General features: G+C 44.8%; 1 protein-coding gene across 1 annotated transcript in view; it reads right to left on the minus strand.

The window, feature by feature from the left end:
- The window catches only part of NSMCE2 (NSE2 (MMS21) homolog, SMC5-SMC6 complex SUMO ligase), a 167,910-nt gene that overhangs the window by 3,509 nt on the left and 146,359 nt on the right, over positions 1-18,042 (minus strand). The window contains exons 5-6 of the mRNA XM_065399222.1: positions 2,491-2,594; positions 1,496-1,602 (exon numbers count right to left, since the gene is read on the minus strand). Coding sequence (XP_065255294.1) covers positions 1,496-1,602; positions 2,491-2,594 — 211 coding nt within the window. The remainder of the gene's footprint in view (positions 1-1,495; positions 1,603-2,490; positions 2,595-18,042) is intronic.

Raw genomic sequence — 18,042 nt, forward strand, 5'->3', positions numbered from 1 at the left:
CCAGGTTCTGGTGTGTCTAGTGTGTCTAGTGGTTATCGGCTGTTCTGCCCTTGTCCCCACAGCCTGTTCCCTTTTGCTCCCACCCTTTGGCTCCTGTTGCTACCTCTTTTGGCTCCTTTCCACCTCCCAACTGTTGTCCCGCTTTGTCCTATCCCCCAACCCAGCTTCTGTGCCTCTGCCTCCCTGTCCCCTCTGACTCCTATTGTTCCCAGAGCGCCCATCTCCCTTCACCCATTTGCATTCTAGTCAGATTGCTTTCTCCCTGTTATCCATTTGAGTGGCTAGCACAACAGCAACTTTCCTGAAGTCAGGAAGAACAATTTCAGGGAAAGTCCTACTCAGCTTTTTCAGTCCTGTGACGGTGCATGCACAGTCACTGTGGGGATGGTGCACGAGCAGCCAGTCATCGCACGGGAGCTGCGTGCAGCTTACATATGTTCAGTGCAGATAGAATCTTTGGAGAATAATACCATCAACCTCTTACAAACCTCTCCTGAGCATGTGCAAAACTGCAAATTTTTCAGAGGCTTATAACATGGCCAAACATATGCTGCTTGGTGAAAAACAGTCTCTTTCCGACACCATGGTGACCCCACTGCCAAATAGCATGGCCCTGCTTCTCACCATAAGACAGAGAATATATGTTTTCAACATAGGCAAACTCACCCATATTTTCCCTGATCTCATTCTCAAATGGCTGAAACCTTTTTGCTGAAATTAAACAACAATAATAGCGGCAGCAGCAGCCGCCTGAGATAGACACCAAGCATGGAAAAATATATGCCCTAAATTTAACAAAGTTATAAGCAGCTGAAAATAGGGTCTTTGTATGGAAAGTGTCAAGCAACCTTAACCATAGGCAGTACTACCAGCATTGTCTATGGTAAAAAGTGTTTTCCTGAATTATGGAAGGGACTGTACAGCTTATTTTTCTGGCTGAACAGTCTTCCCTTCATCTAGGGGTTGATAATTTTCTGTATTAGTTCCTTTTTCTTATTGTAGTACCATATATCAGCTATAAAAGTACTATCTTTCCCCTTCCATTTGCAAAGGAGTTATATTATTTTTTACATCAACTTTGACAGTTTTAAAAAACACACGGTAAGAAAAAAAAATGAACTAGCAACTGTAAGCTGTTAAAATTTCTCTGTATTGTTAAGGACTGTACTAGCTCTCTGTTATTTTGTTGTGCAGGTACAGTGAATGGCTCAAAAATAACAGGAGTACTTGTGGCACCTTAGAGACTAACAAATGGCTGTTACTTCCCCATACACTTGCTGAATGTTTCCTTAAATATATATATATTTTTAAATAAAAACAAGAGGTATCCTCCATGTGCACAGTATTAATGAGGAGACTGATTTGGGGGCAGGCATTTAAATATTACTTCCTTCAGCCTTGCCAACACAAATAAATTTCATAGAACAAGTGGAATATGATTCCACATACACAGCAAGCCAAGTATTCCCACCCCCCCACATTTTTGCTAACTTACCGTGCCTTTTTCTTTTGATTTTCTCGACGCTGTATAATTTTTAGAATGGCTTCTTCTTCATAGGTATGGCCACAGACTTTATTTCGAACTGGCTTCTGCATTTCCATCTGCAATCAATATGACTGTACTTAACAGAACTAATGATGACCTTGAAAACATTCTCAGACCTGCCGTGGGATGTTGCTAACAGACCCAGTTAGAGACGACTGGTAAATGGAAATCAACTACATGGAAAAAAACCCCTCATTTGGGGGGGGGGGAAATCATCCCAAGACAGGACAAAAACCACAATATTTTTGGTGGGAACGGATTTCCAGAAAAATTCTGCATTGGAAGAATCAACGTGGAATTTTTTGGATTGCTCGTTACTGCCTTGAAGGCTTGTGTCAGTTTCATTTTCTGTCTGAAAATGAAATTGGCAAGGACCTTCTGGATGGGCAGCTGTCATTTTGATTTTCCCAATGGAAAATTTTGGATTTTGCAAAAAGAGCATTTTTCAAACAGAAAATCATTCTGACAGAAAATTCCCAACTATCTTGCGCCCCTGTATAGAATACAGTTTGTAGGTATCACCCTTCTTTCTCTCTAGCTATTATTACAATCAACTTTAACTTTCACAACTATCCAGGCCCCCATATGTTAGGAAGGTATTATCTTGTGGCAGAAAGTACTGTCCCCTGGCAAGAAAATATAATTAAACTCCAAGCCCCACACATGAGAGTCTTTTGCTTAAAGCGGCAGGAAGTCCCTGTGGTCCATATGCTGTACTACTCAAATTACAGGATCAGGCCCCACGTGGTAAACTGCATTATTCCTGAGAGGTTTTATTTCAGCAACATGACCATTGTCTGGTTTCTAAAAATCAGTATACATATATAGCTAACAAGTATGTTATATAGGTAGGAATGTGAATAGGATTATAATGGCTATGAAGATGCAGTGAAGTAATTGAAGATGGGAAATATTTATCTACTACAGTAATAGTAATAGCATACCTGTGTGATAGGACAAATAAAGTTCATCTGACTTTGAGTCACTGCTATATCTTCATCTATTTGTTCAATGGACTCATTTGCATCAGTATCTGTCCGGGGACCAACTACAATGAGAAAAGACAAATTATTGATTTTCATCCAGCTTTTAATATCCAGTCACCATTAAAAAAAATGAGCATGTGTCAGTTACAGTGGTAATTGAGATGCCACAGTTTCCCCCTAAATAGGAAACAATTGTAATAACTGTGTGGTATCTGCTAGGAAATGTTGATTTTTAAATGGTGACCACTATAGACATGATTTTTATATAATACCAAGAGAGGGAAATGGAAGCCTGATTCAGCAAAATCCTACATGGTGGTGGGATTTGTTACTTCTATTAAAAATCTATGCATTTACCAAATCAGAAACACAAATTCTGTTCTTGCTCCAAAGTAAATCCAGAATAACACTGCTGACTTTAGTGGAGATCTGCTGGTTTTCACTGGTGTAAATGAAAGTAGAATACGGTCTAGGTTTTTTCCCATGAGCCAAAACAATCCTTACAAAACTATTAAAAAAAAACACCAACCATTTTATTTAACCCTGTATCAGTGACAGAGAACTCTACTAAGGTATGTGAAGAAGAGCCCATTTTCAAAGTTCAATCTGAACAGCTACCATATGTACTTGCACATAAGCTGACTTGTGTCTAGGCAGGCCCTTTTATTTGCCATGTATAGTCCCTGACCCACATATGAGATGAGCAGACCTATAAAACAAACAAACAAACAAACAAACAAAAAATCACATCCTTGCAGCAGTGCCAGAGGAGAGGGGAAGCACCACCATCCTCCCATTGTTTAGTCACTTGGGGGCTTTAGTGACCCTGTGGCCCACGCAGCATGCACCTCTGGTGTCACTACTTTTTTAAGTGGTACCAGAGGACATCTGTTCTCAGGCAGCATCCACCCTTCATAGAGCCCAGGCTATAGTCCAGATACTTAACCATAGGAGCAGGCTGGGTATAGAACTCTTGCTGTTGCTGGTGGTGGTGGTGGCCCCTTTCATCGTTCCACCTCTTGCTACTGGTTATATTTTGTTTTTATATATTTCCTTCTTCCTCTTTCCCTGCCCAAATCTCCCACCTCCCTCCCCCTTCTAACAGCCAATCCACAAAGAAGTGTCAAAATGGCTGTGGGATGATTCCGACGTGAGTATGCCATCAGGCTAGTAACCAGGACAGGTCTATTTTTGGAGAACATCTTTGTTAAGAAGGCCTCACTCACTCAAATCCTGGAGAAGCAGCAAACAAGATTGAGATGTACCAGCAAAACAGATTGGTGAGTTTTATTTGCAAAACAGGCCCTTCAATAGAACCATTGGCAAGTCTGAAGAAAAAAAGACTGAAGGGGACACAATTTAGTTGTCTGTAAATACAGAAACAGGTACTATAAAGAAAGCAAGGACCAATTATCTGCATTAGGCACCATTTTATGGGCCTTTTTTCTTAATCTCCTCTTGGAAATGCACACATGTAATCTTCAGTGTATCATAAATACCCTGTATTTCGTGCGAAATACAAACCGTCTTATGAAAACCAGTAGAAAAAAAACCAAGGTTTTTGCCATACAAAACAACATGGAAATTATGACTTAGATTTCAAAGGAAACAGGCTGCTCTAGGAGTATCTAGAGCTTGAGCAACCGCAGGCTGCAATATGGAATGCTTTCTCTGAATACCATATGAATTCTTTTCTTACAAGCGAGGCCAAGAAAGCACAAGGGGTACAGATTTTCCATAAATTTACAGAATCTTTAAATATTGGCACTTTGTAGCTTTGATATTTCCTGCTGAAAACATCTGGAGAGTTACACTTTTGTAGGCTGCATTTTGTTCCAGTTCAGGAGCCTAGTACATGTTCCAGTGCTTTATGTCTGAAAGAATGTGGCAGCTACAGATGAGTTCTAGGCTAAACGATTGAGATGGTCTACGTCTGTTACCAATGCTGGTGATGTTTGGACACCAAAGTAGTAGGGTAAGGCTCTAAAGCTTGGAATGTATAGATGCAATTTTAAACCAACCCGTTCTTTTAAATGTGCCACACATACAAACCTTTGGCCAATATTTTCAAATCTAGGTGTTTAAAGTTCTGCACTTAAGTAAAAGTGACACTGAGCACCTTTCACTGCCATTGATTTCAGTGAGATCGATGGGTGCTCATCAGCTTTGAAAGCCAGGCTGCTTGTATTTAGGAGCTAAATTTAGGCATCCAGGTTTGAAAATGCCAGCCTAAATTCCAGTGCTATAATTGGATCTGCAGTTCTTCATGGATTCAAGTGTTTTAAACCTTGCTTCTACTTTGAACCTGACCTAACATAACAAGTGGGGTTCCGCAGGGGTCTGTTTTGGGACCGGCTCTGTTCAATATCTTCATTAACAACTTAGATATTGGCATAGAAAGTACGCTTATTAAGTTTGCGGATGATACCAAACTGGGAGGGATTGCAACTGCTTTGGAGGACAGGGTCATAATTCAAAATGATCTCGACAAATTGGAGAAATGGTCTGAGGTAAACAGGATGAAGTTTAACAAAGACAAATGCAAAGTGCTCCACTTAGGAAGGAAAAATCAGTTTCACACATACAGAATGGGAAGAGACTGTCTAGGAAGGAGTACAGCAGAAAGGGATCTAGGGGTTATAGTGGACCACAAGCTAAATACGAGTCAACAGTGTGATGCTGTTGCAAAAAAAGCAAACGTGATTCTGGGATGTATAAACAGGTGTGTTGTGAGCAAGACACGAGAAGTCATTCTTCCGCTCTACTCTGCTCTGGTTAGGCCTCAGCTGGAGTATTGTGTCCAGTTCTGGGCACCGCATTTCAAGAAAGATGTGGAGAAATTGGAGAGGGTCCAGAGAAGAGCAACAAGAATGATTAAAGGTCTTGAGAACATGACCTATGAAGGAAGGCTGAAAGAATTGGGTTCGTTTAGTTTGGAAAAGAGAAGACTGAGAGGGGACATGATAGCAGTTTTCAGGTATCTAAAAGGGTGTCATAAGGAGGAGGGAGAAAACTTGTTCACCTTAGCCTCTAAGGATAGAACAAGAAGCAAGGGGCTTAAACTGCAGCAAGGGAGGTCTAGGTTGGACATTAGGAAAAAGTTCCTAACTGTCAGGGTGGTTAAACACTGGAATAAATTCCCTAGGGAGGTTGTGGAATCTCCATCTCTGGAGATATTTAAGAGTAGGTTAGATAAATGTCTATCAGGGATGGTCTAGACAGTATTTGGTCCTGCCATGTGGGCAGGGGACTGGACTCGATGACCTCTCGAGGTCCCTTCCAGTCCTAGACTCTATGAATCTAAGTTCTTTTGGGCTTAGAATCATAGAATATCAGGGTTGGAAGGGACCTCAGGAGGTCATCTAGTCCAACCCCCTGCTCAAAGCAGGACCAATCCCCAGACAGATTTTTGCCCCAGATCCCTAAATGGCCCTCTCAAGGATTGAGCTCACAACGTTGGGTTTAGCAGGCCAATGCTCAAACCACTGAGCTATCCCTCCCCCTGAACTTGGACTGTCCCTTTATTAAGTTTTTATGCTACCTAGCACAACAGGGCGCTGGCCTCTAAGTGCTATTGCAATACAAATAATGATAATAAAGAACTATTTATAATAGTTTCTGGAGGTGTATCTCCCCACATGCAATTAATATTATTAAGAGATATTGTAAGAGTGGGGGTAAGTAAACAGCACCTAAGAAAAAAAACAACCAATAGAAATTTAGCATACTTTGGATAAACCACCCACAGATTTGTTGCTGCTGCTTGATGCTTTGGATTATGGAGCTGGAGAGGGAAAGTACAGTTTTTCCAGTTACAGTATGCCCTGTAGAGATTACGTAGGAGAATAGGCACATAAGTCTTTGTGGTCTCAGTCACACACACACTTTGAATTAGTACCATGCCCTAAGACAGATGTTTTAAACTACAGACCTAATCCTGCAAATTCTTACTAACATGAACCCTTTCTTTCACATCAAGGGATTCCTCATGTTACTAAGTGCAATGTGAATAAAGGTTTGTAAGATCAAGACCTATGCTAATAAATTTGAGTTTTCTATGTGAAGAAGGAATAAAAATGGTGGGCCATGCATACTTCAGTTAACCATATTACATTTTTTCCTCATGAATTAGTACTGCACGAATAAAATACTGATTGTTCTAGTAGATGCATCCATGTGTTCCACATAGGTGTGTGCGTGCGCGATGCACTGGAGCCAGAGAAATTTGCCTAGTACTACCCGTAAAGGGACGGCACTTGTTCCTAATGGCCGTAGCCCCTCCCCTGGCTACATGAGGCAGCACTGCCCCAACCCTCCTTCAGTTCGTCTTACTGCCTGTGCCTGGAGTTGGAGCTCTGCGTAGTCTCAACCTCACAACTGGTTCAGTTTTTTCTCTTGTGTATAGTTAGTAGTACCCTTAGGGTTAGCTAGAGTAGTGTAAGTTTAGTAGTTTGTTTCCCTCAGTGATGCCCTCACCGGGGTTCAAACGTGGTCCTTTGTGTGGGGAGTGATCCCCAACAGCAATCCCCACACGTGGTGCTTGCTCTGTCTCGGCAAGGCCCACGTCAAGGAGCGTTATGTGATGTGCAGATTGTTTAAGAAATGGACTCAAGTGGCTTGAGACCTTCACCTGAAGCGGCACCTGCTCAAACTGGCCATGTGGCCTGCTTCGGTGCCGAGAACCTCATCGGGTTGGAGATCGTCCTTGGGTTCCAAGAGCACAGCCGCTTCAGATTCCAGAGCGGGCGCCTCTCCGAAGAAACGGAGGAGCCGTTTGCCAGATTGGGTGCTGGTGCCCAGGACGGCACGGGTATTTCTAACCCTTCCCCGGTACCTAGTAGGGAGGTTAGAAAACCTCCACTGTTGACTCCGGTTCCAGCCTCCAGGCATACATTGAGTTCTGTATCGATGAGGGAGATGCCAGTACTGAGTGTTTCCACATTGGTGGCGTGCCAGGCAGCTACGGACCTCCTCTACCTTTTGGTCCCAACCTCTCCTTTGGACCAGGACTTTGCCAGGGCTGCGTCAACTATAGCCCCTTTGACTGAATGAGCTGGTGAACACTCAGGTCAGTTGGCACTGCACCCCAATGTTTCCCTTCCACAGGTTGCGGATGTAGGGCTGGTACCGGGAACCTACTCGGCACCACTACAGTCAGAACCACAAATGCTTCCGGGGCGGCTTTTGCCACCCTTGATGTCAGTACCATCAGACACCCCTGTACTGCTGTTCACTTCAGGACCGAGACAGATTTTGGCACTGGCATGCTCAGTACCGACGGTACCACTTCCCTCGACAGTGCCACTTCCTGCCTTGTTCTGGGCGACGGACAACTCAGACCGCCTGCTCGCTCCTTCTGGTCTCGCTCCACCCTTATCTCCGGGCTCCTGAGGCTCCTCTGCATCTCAGTCGGGGTTGTCATTATCCTGTTCTCCATCATCCGACCAGCACTGAGGGCTGCTGATGGACTGTTACAGATACCAGATTGGCGTGTGTCTCATGGTTGGGACAGAGGTCCCTAGCCCAGCACCTTCTAGCCACCAATGCCTTATCCATGACAGTGGCCTCCATGGAGTCTATGGAATGCTCCTAAGTTGTGACAGTCCCGCTCTTCATCTCGCTCAAAGGTGAGATAACTGGCCAGGTCTGCGGTGGTACCGTCTATCTGCTACAGGCCCAGGCCCAGGCGGTCATTCTCCCTGCAGAGCCTCCATAGTCAGCCTGTCCAGATCCATCAACCCTGGACCAGGATTCAGCTTTGGCTCAGTTAAAAGCCTCGTCTTCATCTCCGGACAATGCTGTGCAGCCTGGCTCATTCTCCCCTTCGGTACTGGAGGATTTTAAGGCATACCAAGACCTTTGCGGCATGTAGCTTCTTCCCTTGGGAATACCCACAAATTGGTGGACATTTTACAGCTATCTTCCCCGGGGAGAGTCACCCTCCCTATGAACAATGCGCTCCTTGAACTGGTCGAAGCCTCTGGAGCACACTTCCTTCACACTGTGCGGCTAAGCACATGGAGAAGCGCTATTTTGTTCCCATGCAGGGATTTGAGGGGGTTTACTCCCATCTGATCCCGAATCCCCTAGTCGTAACTGTGAATGATAGAGTCCAGCAGAAATGTTTAAGTCCAGCCCAAGGATAGGGACCTCATGGTCAGCAAGTTTTACACCTCCTCTGATGTGAACTGCTAACAGATGTACAGATGTGAACTTCTAACCAACAAGTCTTGCTATCCAAGTACGATATTGTTAATTGGACAGCTATGTCAAAGTTCGCAGACCAGCTGCCCGAGGCCTCATGGGAGGAATTTTCGGCATTTGTCCCTGAAGGCTGCTTGATAGCTAAGACGTCCTTGCAGTCTGCGCTTGATATCGACACCTCGATCAGTGTGGTGGCCTCTGGTCACCAAGGGGAGGGCATCCTTGCTCCAGAATTTGGATAGTGTACCAATGTCCAGCAAGCCATTGAGGATTTGCTCTTCAACGCTGCACTCCTTCAAGGGCTCATGGGCTACCCTGCGGTTGGTGGGGGCGTACATGCCAGCAGCGCAGAAGCGCCACTATGGCATCCAGCAGCAGCACCATCGTCTGTAGTGCACGTTTGGCCAGCCTTTCCTTCCTCCGAGGCAATGGGGCTGCCCCAGAAAGACTGATCGATCCTACAGGAGAAAGCAGGCGGGCTTGGGGTTCAGCCAATCCATCCACCCTCCCCCAGCGCCTTTCAAGTACCCATTTTGACTCCTTGGTCCACAGCACTGTTCCAGTCGTTGCTCCTCTCTCCTCATCCCCCTGCTTTGGGAACAGGCTGGCCTGCTTTCACAATGCTTGGGTCTCACTCACTACAGACATGGATCCTAAGGATGGTCAGATCATGTTATGCCATCCAGTTCCTCTCTCCCATCCCCCCCCCATCCCTCTTCAGGGACCCCTCTCATGAGATACTGCTTTGGGAGTGGAGGAGGCGGTTCCGCCAGAACACCGGTCATGACTTCTATTCCTGGTACCCAAATCCAAGTGAGGGGTAAGACTCATCCTCGACTTTCACAGCCTCAATAAATATATCAGGTACATGAAGTTCCAAATCCTCACTATCGACTATCCTCCCCATGCTGTCTCAGAATGACTGGTTTGCTGCTCTGGACCTTCAGCAGCATCTCCATACCTTAGATGTCAAGCAACGTCAGGCCTTTTACCTGGATAGGACTAAACCGTTTCATGCTTTGCGTCGTTTGTTCGTGTCATATGTACACTGCATTCAGGGTCAAACGGTCTCTCTGCAGATGATCTCCAAATGGATAACATCCTGCATCAAGATGGCATATGAAATAGCCTCAGCTGCACCGCCTCAGCGGGGCCTGACCTCATTCTACGAGGGTGCAAGCCACATCCATAGTGACGTTTCCATATTGGACATCTGCAGGGCTGCTATATGGTCGCCAATACATATGTTCCTGAACCATTATGCCATAACTCCATCTTCCATGGCAGATGTAAGCTTCGGTAGAACGGTCCTGCGGTCCTTGTTTATGTAGACTCCAAGCCCTGCCTCTTGGGGGGTACGGCTTGTGAGTCACCTAAGTGGAAGACACGGCTGCATCTACTCAGGTACAGTGGGAAGGAACTGAAGGAGGGACAGGGCAGCGTTGCAATATGTAGCTGGGGGGAGGAAGAGGGTATTGCCATGAGGTCCAAGCACCATCCCTCCATGGGTACTGCTAAGCAAATTTCTCTGGCTTTGGTGTGCTGGGCGTGCACACACTTAAGTGGAATACTTGTCAGCATCACATCTCAAAGAGCCACTGTTACAGCAAGTAATCATTTCATCTAATCTTTGCCTATTGTTGCTGAACTTCAAATGTTGACAGAAGCAACTAAAACATATACATATATTTTACTTTTTGTGCTCTAAGTTATTGCATTTAAGAATCTTTCTGAGGTTAAACTTTTTCACATCCTGGCTCTCATCACTACTAAAATCTGTTAGGAGTCTCTCATTTGTAATACACATAATACCTTGTTATCATCAGCTAATTAGTGCCCACTATTGTATTAAAGATGTGTTCCCATCACACCCTAAGGTAACTGTTTTTGGTAACATGCTATAATGAATTTTGCCACCGCACATCTGTTTTTGATTTACTCAATTTTCATTCAAAGCTGACATTTTATATTTCAATTTCTCATTTTATCTCAGGATCAAGCAGTAGTTAGCAAATATTAGCCAACTAAGCTTTACACAACTTTATTGAGAGGTGGGAAAGTGTTATAGTAATTTTTACACATGGGGAAACTGAGGCACAGAACCTTGGGCATATCAGTTAACATCTATATTAGGCATAGATAGTACCCAAGGGCAGAAAAAACACCCCAATGTCTGCCCTAACATTGGATCAGATTGTTAATAAACAGAATTAGATATCGTCAAAAGTTATTTTTTCACAGCACAGACCATTTTCTCTCTCTCTCTCTCTCTCTCTCACACACACACACACACACACACACACACACACACACAGTTTTCAATATCAATTATTTACCCTTTGACCCTACCCTTATTATTCACATATTCCACCTATTCTGAGAAGGTACAACAGAAGAGTGCTGCAGTAATGTCTCATATGACTAAGACTTCATTATTTTGACACATTACAGAACATTTACTAGGAAATTAGTGCTCACATATCACAGAGATGCGTGCTCTAGAAAACCCTAATTTAGACAGACACCAAAATAAATCACATTTGTCAAATCAAGTAGCAAGCATATAGTTTGTGGTGCAATATCCTTGTTTATTTTTTGTGTTTGTTCACTTATATGCTAATTTGTAAAATTCAGTAATTTCCAACGAGTCTATCCCAGTCATTAGCATAAATTACATCGTGTAATATAAATGCATAAAGGTGTGTATTTTTTTTTAAAAGTACAAGCAGGGTTAGATTAAGACATAGGCACACAGGTCTATGCCCGGGGCCCCAGCTCCCGCAGTCATATGAGTACATCAGAATCCATGCTTAAAAAGCAGCACCCCAAAAAAGAAAAAAAACAAACAGCAAGTTTCTAGCCTTTATGGTTGTGAAGGAAACTTAAAAATGTGACCCAAGTGTAACCAATGGAGTGATGACTGCCTTTACAGGTAGCGTGAAACAATAGCTTTAGAGGTGTGACCTGCAATGGTTATCTCAATGGGATGTTAACTCTATTGCTGCCCAAATAGAAAGGGCTGAGCGCAGCAGGAGGAAGAGAGGGCGGTGTGCCAGTTCCCCACCTAAGCAGATGAACCCTAACTGTGGGACTACATACTTGAGGGCCCCTTGCAGCCACTTCTGCCTCTCCAAGAGGAAAGGGGCACCTGCTCATTCTCCTAGGGGGAAAAGGTCCCCCATGCTGCTGCCCAATTCTGTCGGAGGGGATTTTCCTGCTGCTGCTCCTGTCACTCTTGGGAGGAGGTTCCCCCTGCTATTGCCTGGGGGTGATGCCATGAGAGGACCTACGCCACTGCGTGCCTAAGTCCCCAGTTAGCCTTAATCCAGCCCTAGGTACAATTTGTGGTGAAGTTTACAATGCTCTTTGATTTCTCTTGCATCCTTTCCCCATCCCTGTCTATTCTGGCTCCCATCCTAGACGTCAATGGGTAAAATTAAGCGTGTGTGCAAGTCTTTGCAGGATCTGGGCCTTAGGATGTAAGCTTTTTAGAGCAGGGACCTTCTCTGAGTACTTGGCTACAAAGGGCATAGTGCATGGGGTTCCCAAACTGTGGACCGCAGCACAGTCCGAGGTGGACAGTTGCCGGGGGCGGAGTTTGGGGGGGGAGCATGAGCGGGGACACCGAGTGCTCTCTGTATCCAGATCAGTTTCCCCATATGGGCTGGGTAAGGGGAGGGCAGGAGAGCAGCTTCTGATGCCTCACAGCACAGTCCACATGGGGAAACTGACCTGGATGCCCAGAGTGCTTGGCATCACCGCTCAACGCCCCTTCCTCCCCCCAGGGACTGAGTGCATGGCTGGGTCCCGCAGCAGCAGCACTCCCTTGGACACAGCCCCTCCCCGCACTGTGAGCTAACCCCCTCCTGGCACGCGGCCCCTAGCTACTCCCTGAGCAACCCCCCTGCCTGCTCCGAGTCCCTAGCTATCCCCCTGAGCTACCCCCCGCCTGCACCCAGCCCCTAGCTACCCCCCCGAGCTATCCCCCTACCCGCACCCAGCCCCTAGTTACTCCTCTGCTGGCTCCCCCCCACCCTCCGCTGCCTGCACATAGCCCCTAGCTATCCCCTGCCTGCACCCTGAGCTGGCTGAAAGGGTGAAAATTGAAGAGATCAGGTTGAACCTCACTAATATACGTCCCCATCTGGAAAAACTGTGCGAGGAGAAGCAGGCACATTTATCCCATTAAGACAACCCCAAATCTGTAAGTTATTTTTATATTTTTATTTACAATATTTAATTCTGTTCTAATTAGTAGAGAATAGGGTTGGGTCTTTACTTACACAGCACAGAAATTCAGATTTTACACTAAAAAACCTGAAAAACAATATAGTGTTCAAAATTCAATCGCTGTTTTGTTTTAAAATCAAACACGTGTTTAACAATTTTGTTAACATTATGCAGCTTATTGTTCAGTTCAATACAAAACTGTGTTTTCACTGTTTGACTACCACATTTTGTTCTCAACATATTTTTTTTAAAAAGTGTAGTTTTACTAAAACTGTTTGGTTTCAAAGATCTTGAAGCATTTCTTAGAGTGCATACTGCTAGGGATTTCTGTCATTACAACTGTTTACATTAAAATGAAAAGGAAACGTACATTCTTTATTTACAGGGTTATAGTTTATATGTATGTAATAATGGAAATTAAATAATTTTCCTCAAGAAATGTCAATAGTGGGCCACAGTGCCTATTTCAGCTCCACAGGTGGGCCTTAGGGAAAACTGGCCAAGTGTACTGTTGGCTCTATAGAAATAGCAGCAAACGGTGCTGTCTGGGAAAAATCCTGTCACTGAGAAGTCTGAGACAAGAAGTGGTATCTGTGCAAATTGAAATATCAGCTTTTTCTGCCTGCTGGACAAAGAACAGTGAAAGATGGGGGTAGGCTGAGTGACATCAGGCACAGCAGCCTCTAGTCAGAGAGGAGGAGTTGGCTGAGTGAGCAAGATACAAAAGAGAGCTTCTGGGGCAGGGGGAGAAAAGCCAGAGCAGGGCAAAAGATCTGAGCCAGCAGTCAGAGGGGAGGGAAGAGGCTAGGGTTGCCAATTTTGGTTGGATGTATTCCTGGAGATTTCATTACATGACAAATTTTTAATTAAAGATTAATCTTTAATTCCTGGAGACTCCAGGCCAATCCTGGAGGGTTGGCAACCCTAGAAGAAGTCCCGTTGAGGTCAGTCACACAAGTACATTTCTGTGGTGACTGGAGAGGTTTGGGCCTGGACTTTTCTTCAGCTACAGTCAGGTGCTGAAGAGCCAGTTATCTTTGCCAGAGAGGCTAGCAAGAGTTTAACTTTTCTTGCAAGTTTACTGGCAGCTGCTGCAGGACAGTTTGGTTTGATTTTTTAAGAGGGAGAACGAAGTCTGTAAGCTAGCTGCAGCAGATAGTTCAAATGCTTTTGACTTTTGCCACAAGGCAAGTGATAACTTAATTTGCCAACCAAGCCAAAGTAGGCTTTGTAGCAAAATACGCTACAATTCGAGTACTTTCTTGTGTTGCAAAACATACTCTGATTTGAAGAAAGTGGCCTGTAATATGTTGTTACAGCCTGCAATTGCAAATTTAGTGCTGCTGCCAAAACCAAGCAATTCGTTGTTAATTTGTTAGCGTGTAAGTCAAGTACTGATTTGCAATTTTTAAAATGTTTGCATAAGAAGTATAGACACACAGAAGTGGTTGCTTTTTAAAACCTGAAGTGTCTGGAGCAGTGGTTCTCAACCTATTTACTATTGTGGGATGCATATGAGGCCCAGAATGTGTTATGTGGGCCGCATCCAATACTACCTGTATGGCCCTGAGGATGTCACATGGGCCACAGCTCTGTGCTGATTGGGCCACAAGTGGCCCATGGGCCGCAGGTTGAGAACCACTGGTCTGGAGCATAAACCATCTAGGTTTTTCTCTGGGAGAGAGGGAAGGTGGAGGTACAAACTGATAAGCTGCTAAACCACTTTACATAGGAATGGGGAGGAGAAGAAGAATGCTCTACATCAGTGGCTGCCTCTAAAGTTGCATTTAAATGTAATTAAATCCACAAAAAGTGACAGCGCATGTTTAACAAGGCTTTGAAACCACCTAGCCACAGGCCCTTTAGGATGCATTGCCAGGACCTGATGCAAATACAAGTGAAAGTGACACGAAGACACTTGAAGTTTGTTTAATCAGTAATTTGTATCTATTAGTAAAATAATAAAAAAAAATCCATGCATGTCCTATGGTAATTTCTACCAAAACATTAATGTATCTACTATTCAAAGTGAGTTATAAGATCTGATAATCTTTGTCTCTCATTTTCTGGAAAATTTCCATGGTCTTTATACAGTCTCCTCAGAAATGAAGATCGTTGTCCATGATTACAATTCTACTAGCCCGGCAAGCCAATACTGACAGACAGGTCCCTTGCTCTAGCACACTGTCATGGCCTACAAAAGCAAGTGTGAGAAGTGAGCACTTCAAAAATCTGTGGGAGGGCATGGCAAACAATAATTCACTATTCAATAAATTCTGGACTCTTTGGATTGAGAAGTCTCTCTCAGAGGATGTAGGGCTTACCTACGAAGCTGCTGATTAAACACACAGGAATCACACTTCATGGAAAATCTGAGGAGATCAGATTCCTCCATTTTAATTACCAAACAAATTCAAACAAACAAGCCCGTGGAAAATAAACCTTACTGATAATTACAATCCAGACCATTTAACTGGAAACAGTAGGTCTACATGAAACTGCAACAATTACATGACTACAGAGTAGAAGTCTCAGATATGCCACAGAAAGGACAAAGGAACACAAAGATTGGAAAGTTCATTTGAGGAGAAAAACTAACACAAGCCCAAGAAACTTCACTACCAATATATCTGAGAAATGGATCCTTACTACTTTGCTCTACTCCTATTGTTCAAGCCACCCTACAGCTGTAAGTCTGACTACCCCCCCCAAAAGCTAGTCCAAACTTATACATTTTGAATAAGGAGCTCACAAATATAAAACCTTGCCCAACACATCCCTCAACAAAAATACTTTATAAATGTTGGAACTAATATAACCAAAAATCACTTCTCCACCTTCAACGTACTATCATTGGACCCTTGTAGTCTACACTTGTCTCAAAACTAGAGCTGGCCAAAAGTTTTCCAACCAGAGTTTGTGTCGGAAAAATCCTGTTTCAACAGAATGAAAATGTTCCCTGGGAATGCATGGAGTCCATCAAAACTTTAGACTGAGACCAGGCAGGAAGCTGACGGACGGATGGGCTGACAGGAAACCAGCCCAGCTCCCCAGCAAGTAGGCCGAGTAGACAGGCTGCTTGAGAGCCTAAGACACACAGGCCCTGAAACAAATTGTTCTGTTTCACCAGAAATTCTGGGATGTTGATATTTCATTCTGATGCAGAATAAAATGAATCAGTAACAATCCAGAATTTCCCCCTAAATGGAAATTCTCTTTTCTGGGCAGCTCTACTCCAAAAAAGTAGTATGAGATAATACTGCCAGGCACAGCGTCGAGATAGTGGTTAAATGCATGAGTGTTTTGAGCTGTGGGGGTATATTGTGATTTCAGATGAGGGCTAGATTATTTCACATGTAATGAGGGAGTTTGGCATGGAGGAGGATAGGATGGAAGGTGTGAGACCGTAACTCTTTATTTTCTAAATGTTAAGATCTTGAACACAAGAATGGCTACACGGGGTCAGACCAATGTTCCCTCTAGCCCAGTATCCTGTCTTCCAACAGTGGCCAGTGCTAGATGCTTCAAAGGCAATTATCGAATGATTCATCCCCTGTTGTCCAGTCCCAGCATCTGGCAGTCAGAGGCTTAGGGGCATCTAGAGCATGGGGTTGCATTCCTGACCATCTTGGTTAATTCTTTTTTGAACCCAGTTATACTTTTGGCCTTCACAACGTTCCCTGGCAATGGGTTCCACAGGTTGAATGTGCGTTGTGTGAAGAAGTACTTCCTTTTGTTTCTTTTAAACCTGTTGCCTATTAATTTCATCAGGTGACCCCTGGTTCTTGTGTTATGTGAAGGGGGTGGGCATTCACCCACAAAAGCTTATGCTCCAATACATCTGTTAGTCTTTAAGGTGCCACAGGACTCTTTGTTACTTCCTTGTTCAGTTGCTCCACACCATTCATCATTTTATAGACCTCTATCATATTCCCCCTTAGTCGTCTCTTTTCCAAACTGAACAGGCCCAGTCTTTTTGATCTCTCCTTATATGGAAGCTGTTCCATACCCCTCATCATTTCTGTTGTCCTTTGTTGATGCTGTGATTGTTTAAATGTCAATGACTCAGCAACATGCAGCATACTGATATAGGTTAAAGGGTGGTAGGAAGAGGAGGTGCCCCACTTGGACAAATCACTGGGCTACCCACTGCAACAGAGGAATCAACCCCCTCTTCCCTTTCAGCCAAAGGAAGCTGAGGAAGCCCCCACCCCCAGAAAAAGGCAATATCCCCACACCATCCTGGGAGACCCCATTCACTACAGCAGGGTCACTTAATGGGAAAGGGCCCCAGCAAAACTCACCAGCCAGTTGCGGTGGGGGTACCCACATAATGGCCCTCTTGCTTTCAGGACACTCCTCTTCTTCACTTCTCACTCCAAGATCAGAGGATGTTTCACTCTTCTTGGGCCTCTCCACCAGTTGTCACAGGCAGCCCTGGGGGCAGCATGGTCAAAGCAGGCCCTGAAAGGGGTGCGACCTCCAACAGGGGGCTCAACATCTTCCCTGTGGTCAGCTGCAAAGCCTGAAATGCCACTGCCCTAAGAGCCTCCAGCCAGGCCTCCCTGGGCCCATCTGGGACCAGAACAGGATAACCAGATGGCCCAGCCATTGCCACTGCCATTCCCACTGCTCCAGGCACCACCTGGGCCCTTGTTGCGGCTGCTGCTGCCGCTGTTGCTGCCAATGTGGCCAATGCTCCAGGAGCCGCCTGTGTCCCGGCGGCTACAGCCACTGCCATGACTGGCACTACGGCCAGGCTGTGACCATGACTCCGACTCCGTTTTCGTCTTTGGCCACCAGCCTGTGGTCTAACCATGCTCCTCCTCACAGCCCTCCTGTAACTGGGCATTGCCTTTGCCCAGGAAGACCCTTTTAATCCCGCCTCCTTTAATAGAAAGATGGAATTGGCCAATAGGAGCCCTCACAGGCTTCAAAATGACTTATCCAATAGGGTCCCTCACAAGTTTCATAAGGCTAAACAGGAGATGGGGAAGAGAAATACCTGTCTAAGCCCAGCCTATCTCTGACCCCTCCCCTACCAGAGTGTCTCTCCCCTGCTAGTCTGGTGTGGGG

The sequence above is a fragment of the Emys orbicularis genome, chromosome 2, assembly GCF_028017835.1.
Source record: "Emys orbicularis isolate rEmyOrb1 chromosome 2, rEmyOrb1.hap1, whole genome shotgun sequence".
Classification (NCBI taxonomy): Eukaryota; Metazoa; Chordata; order Testudines; family Emydidae; genus Emys; species Emys orbicularis.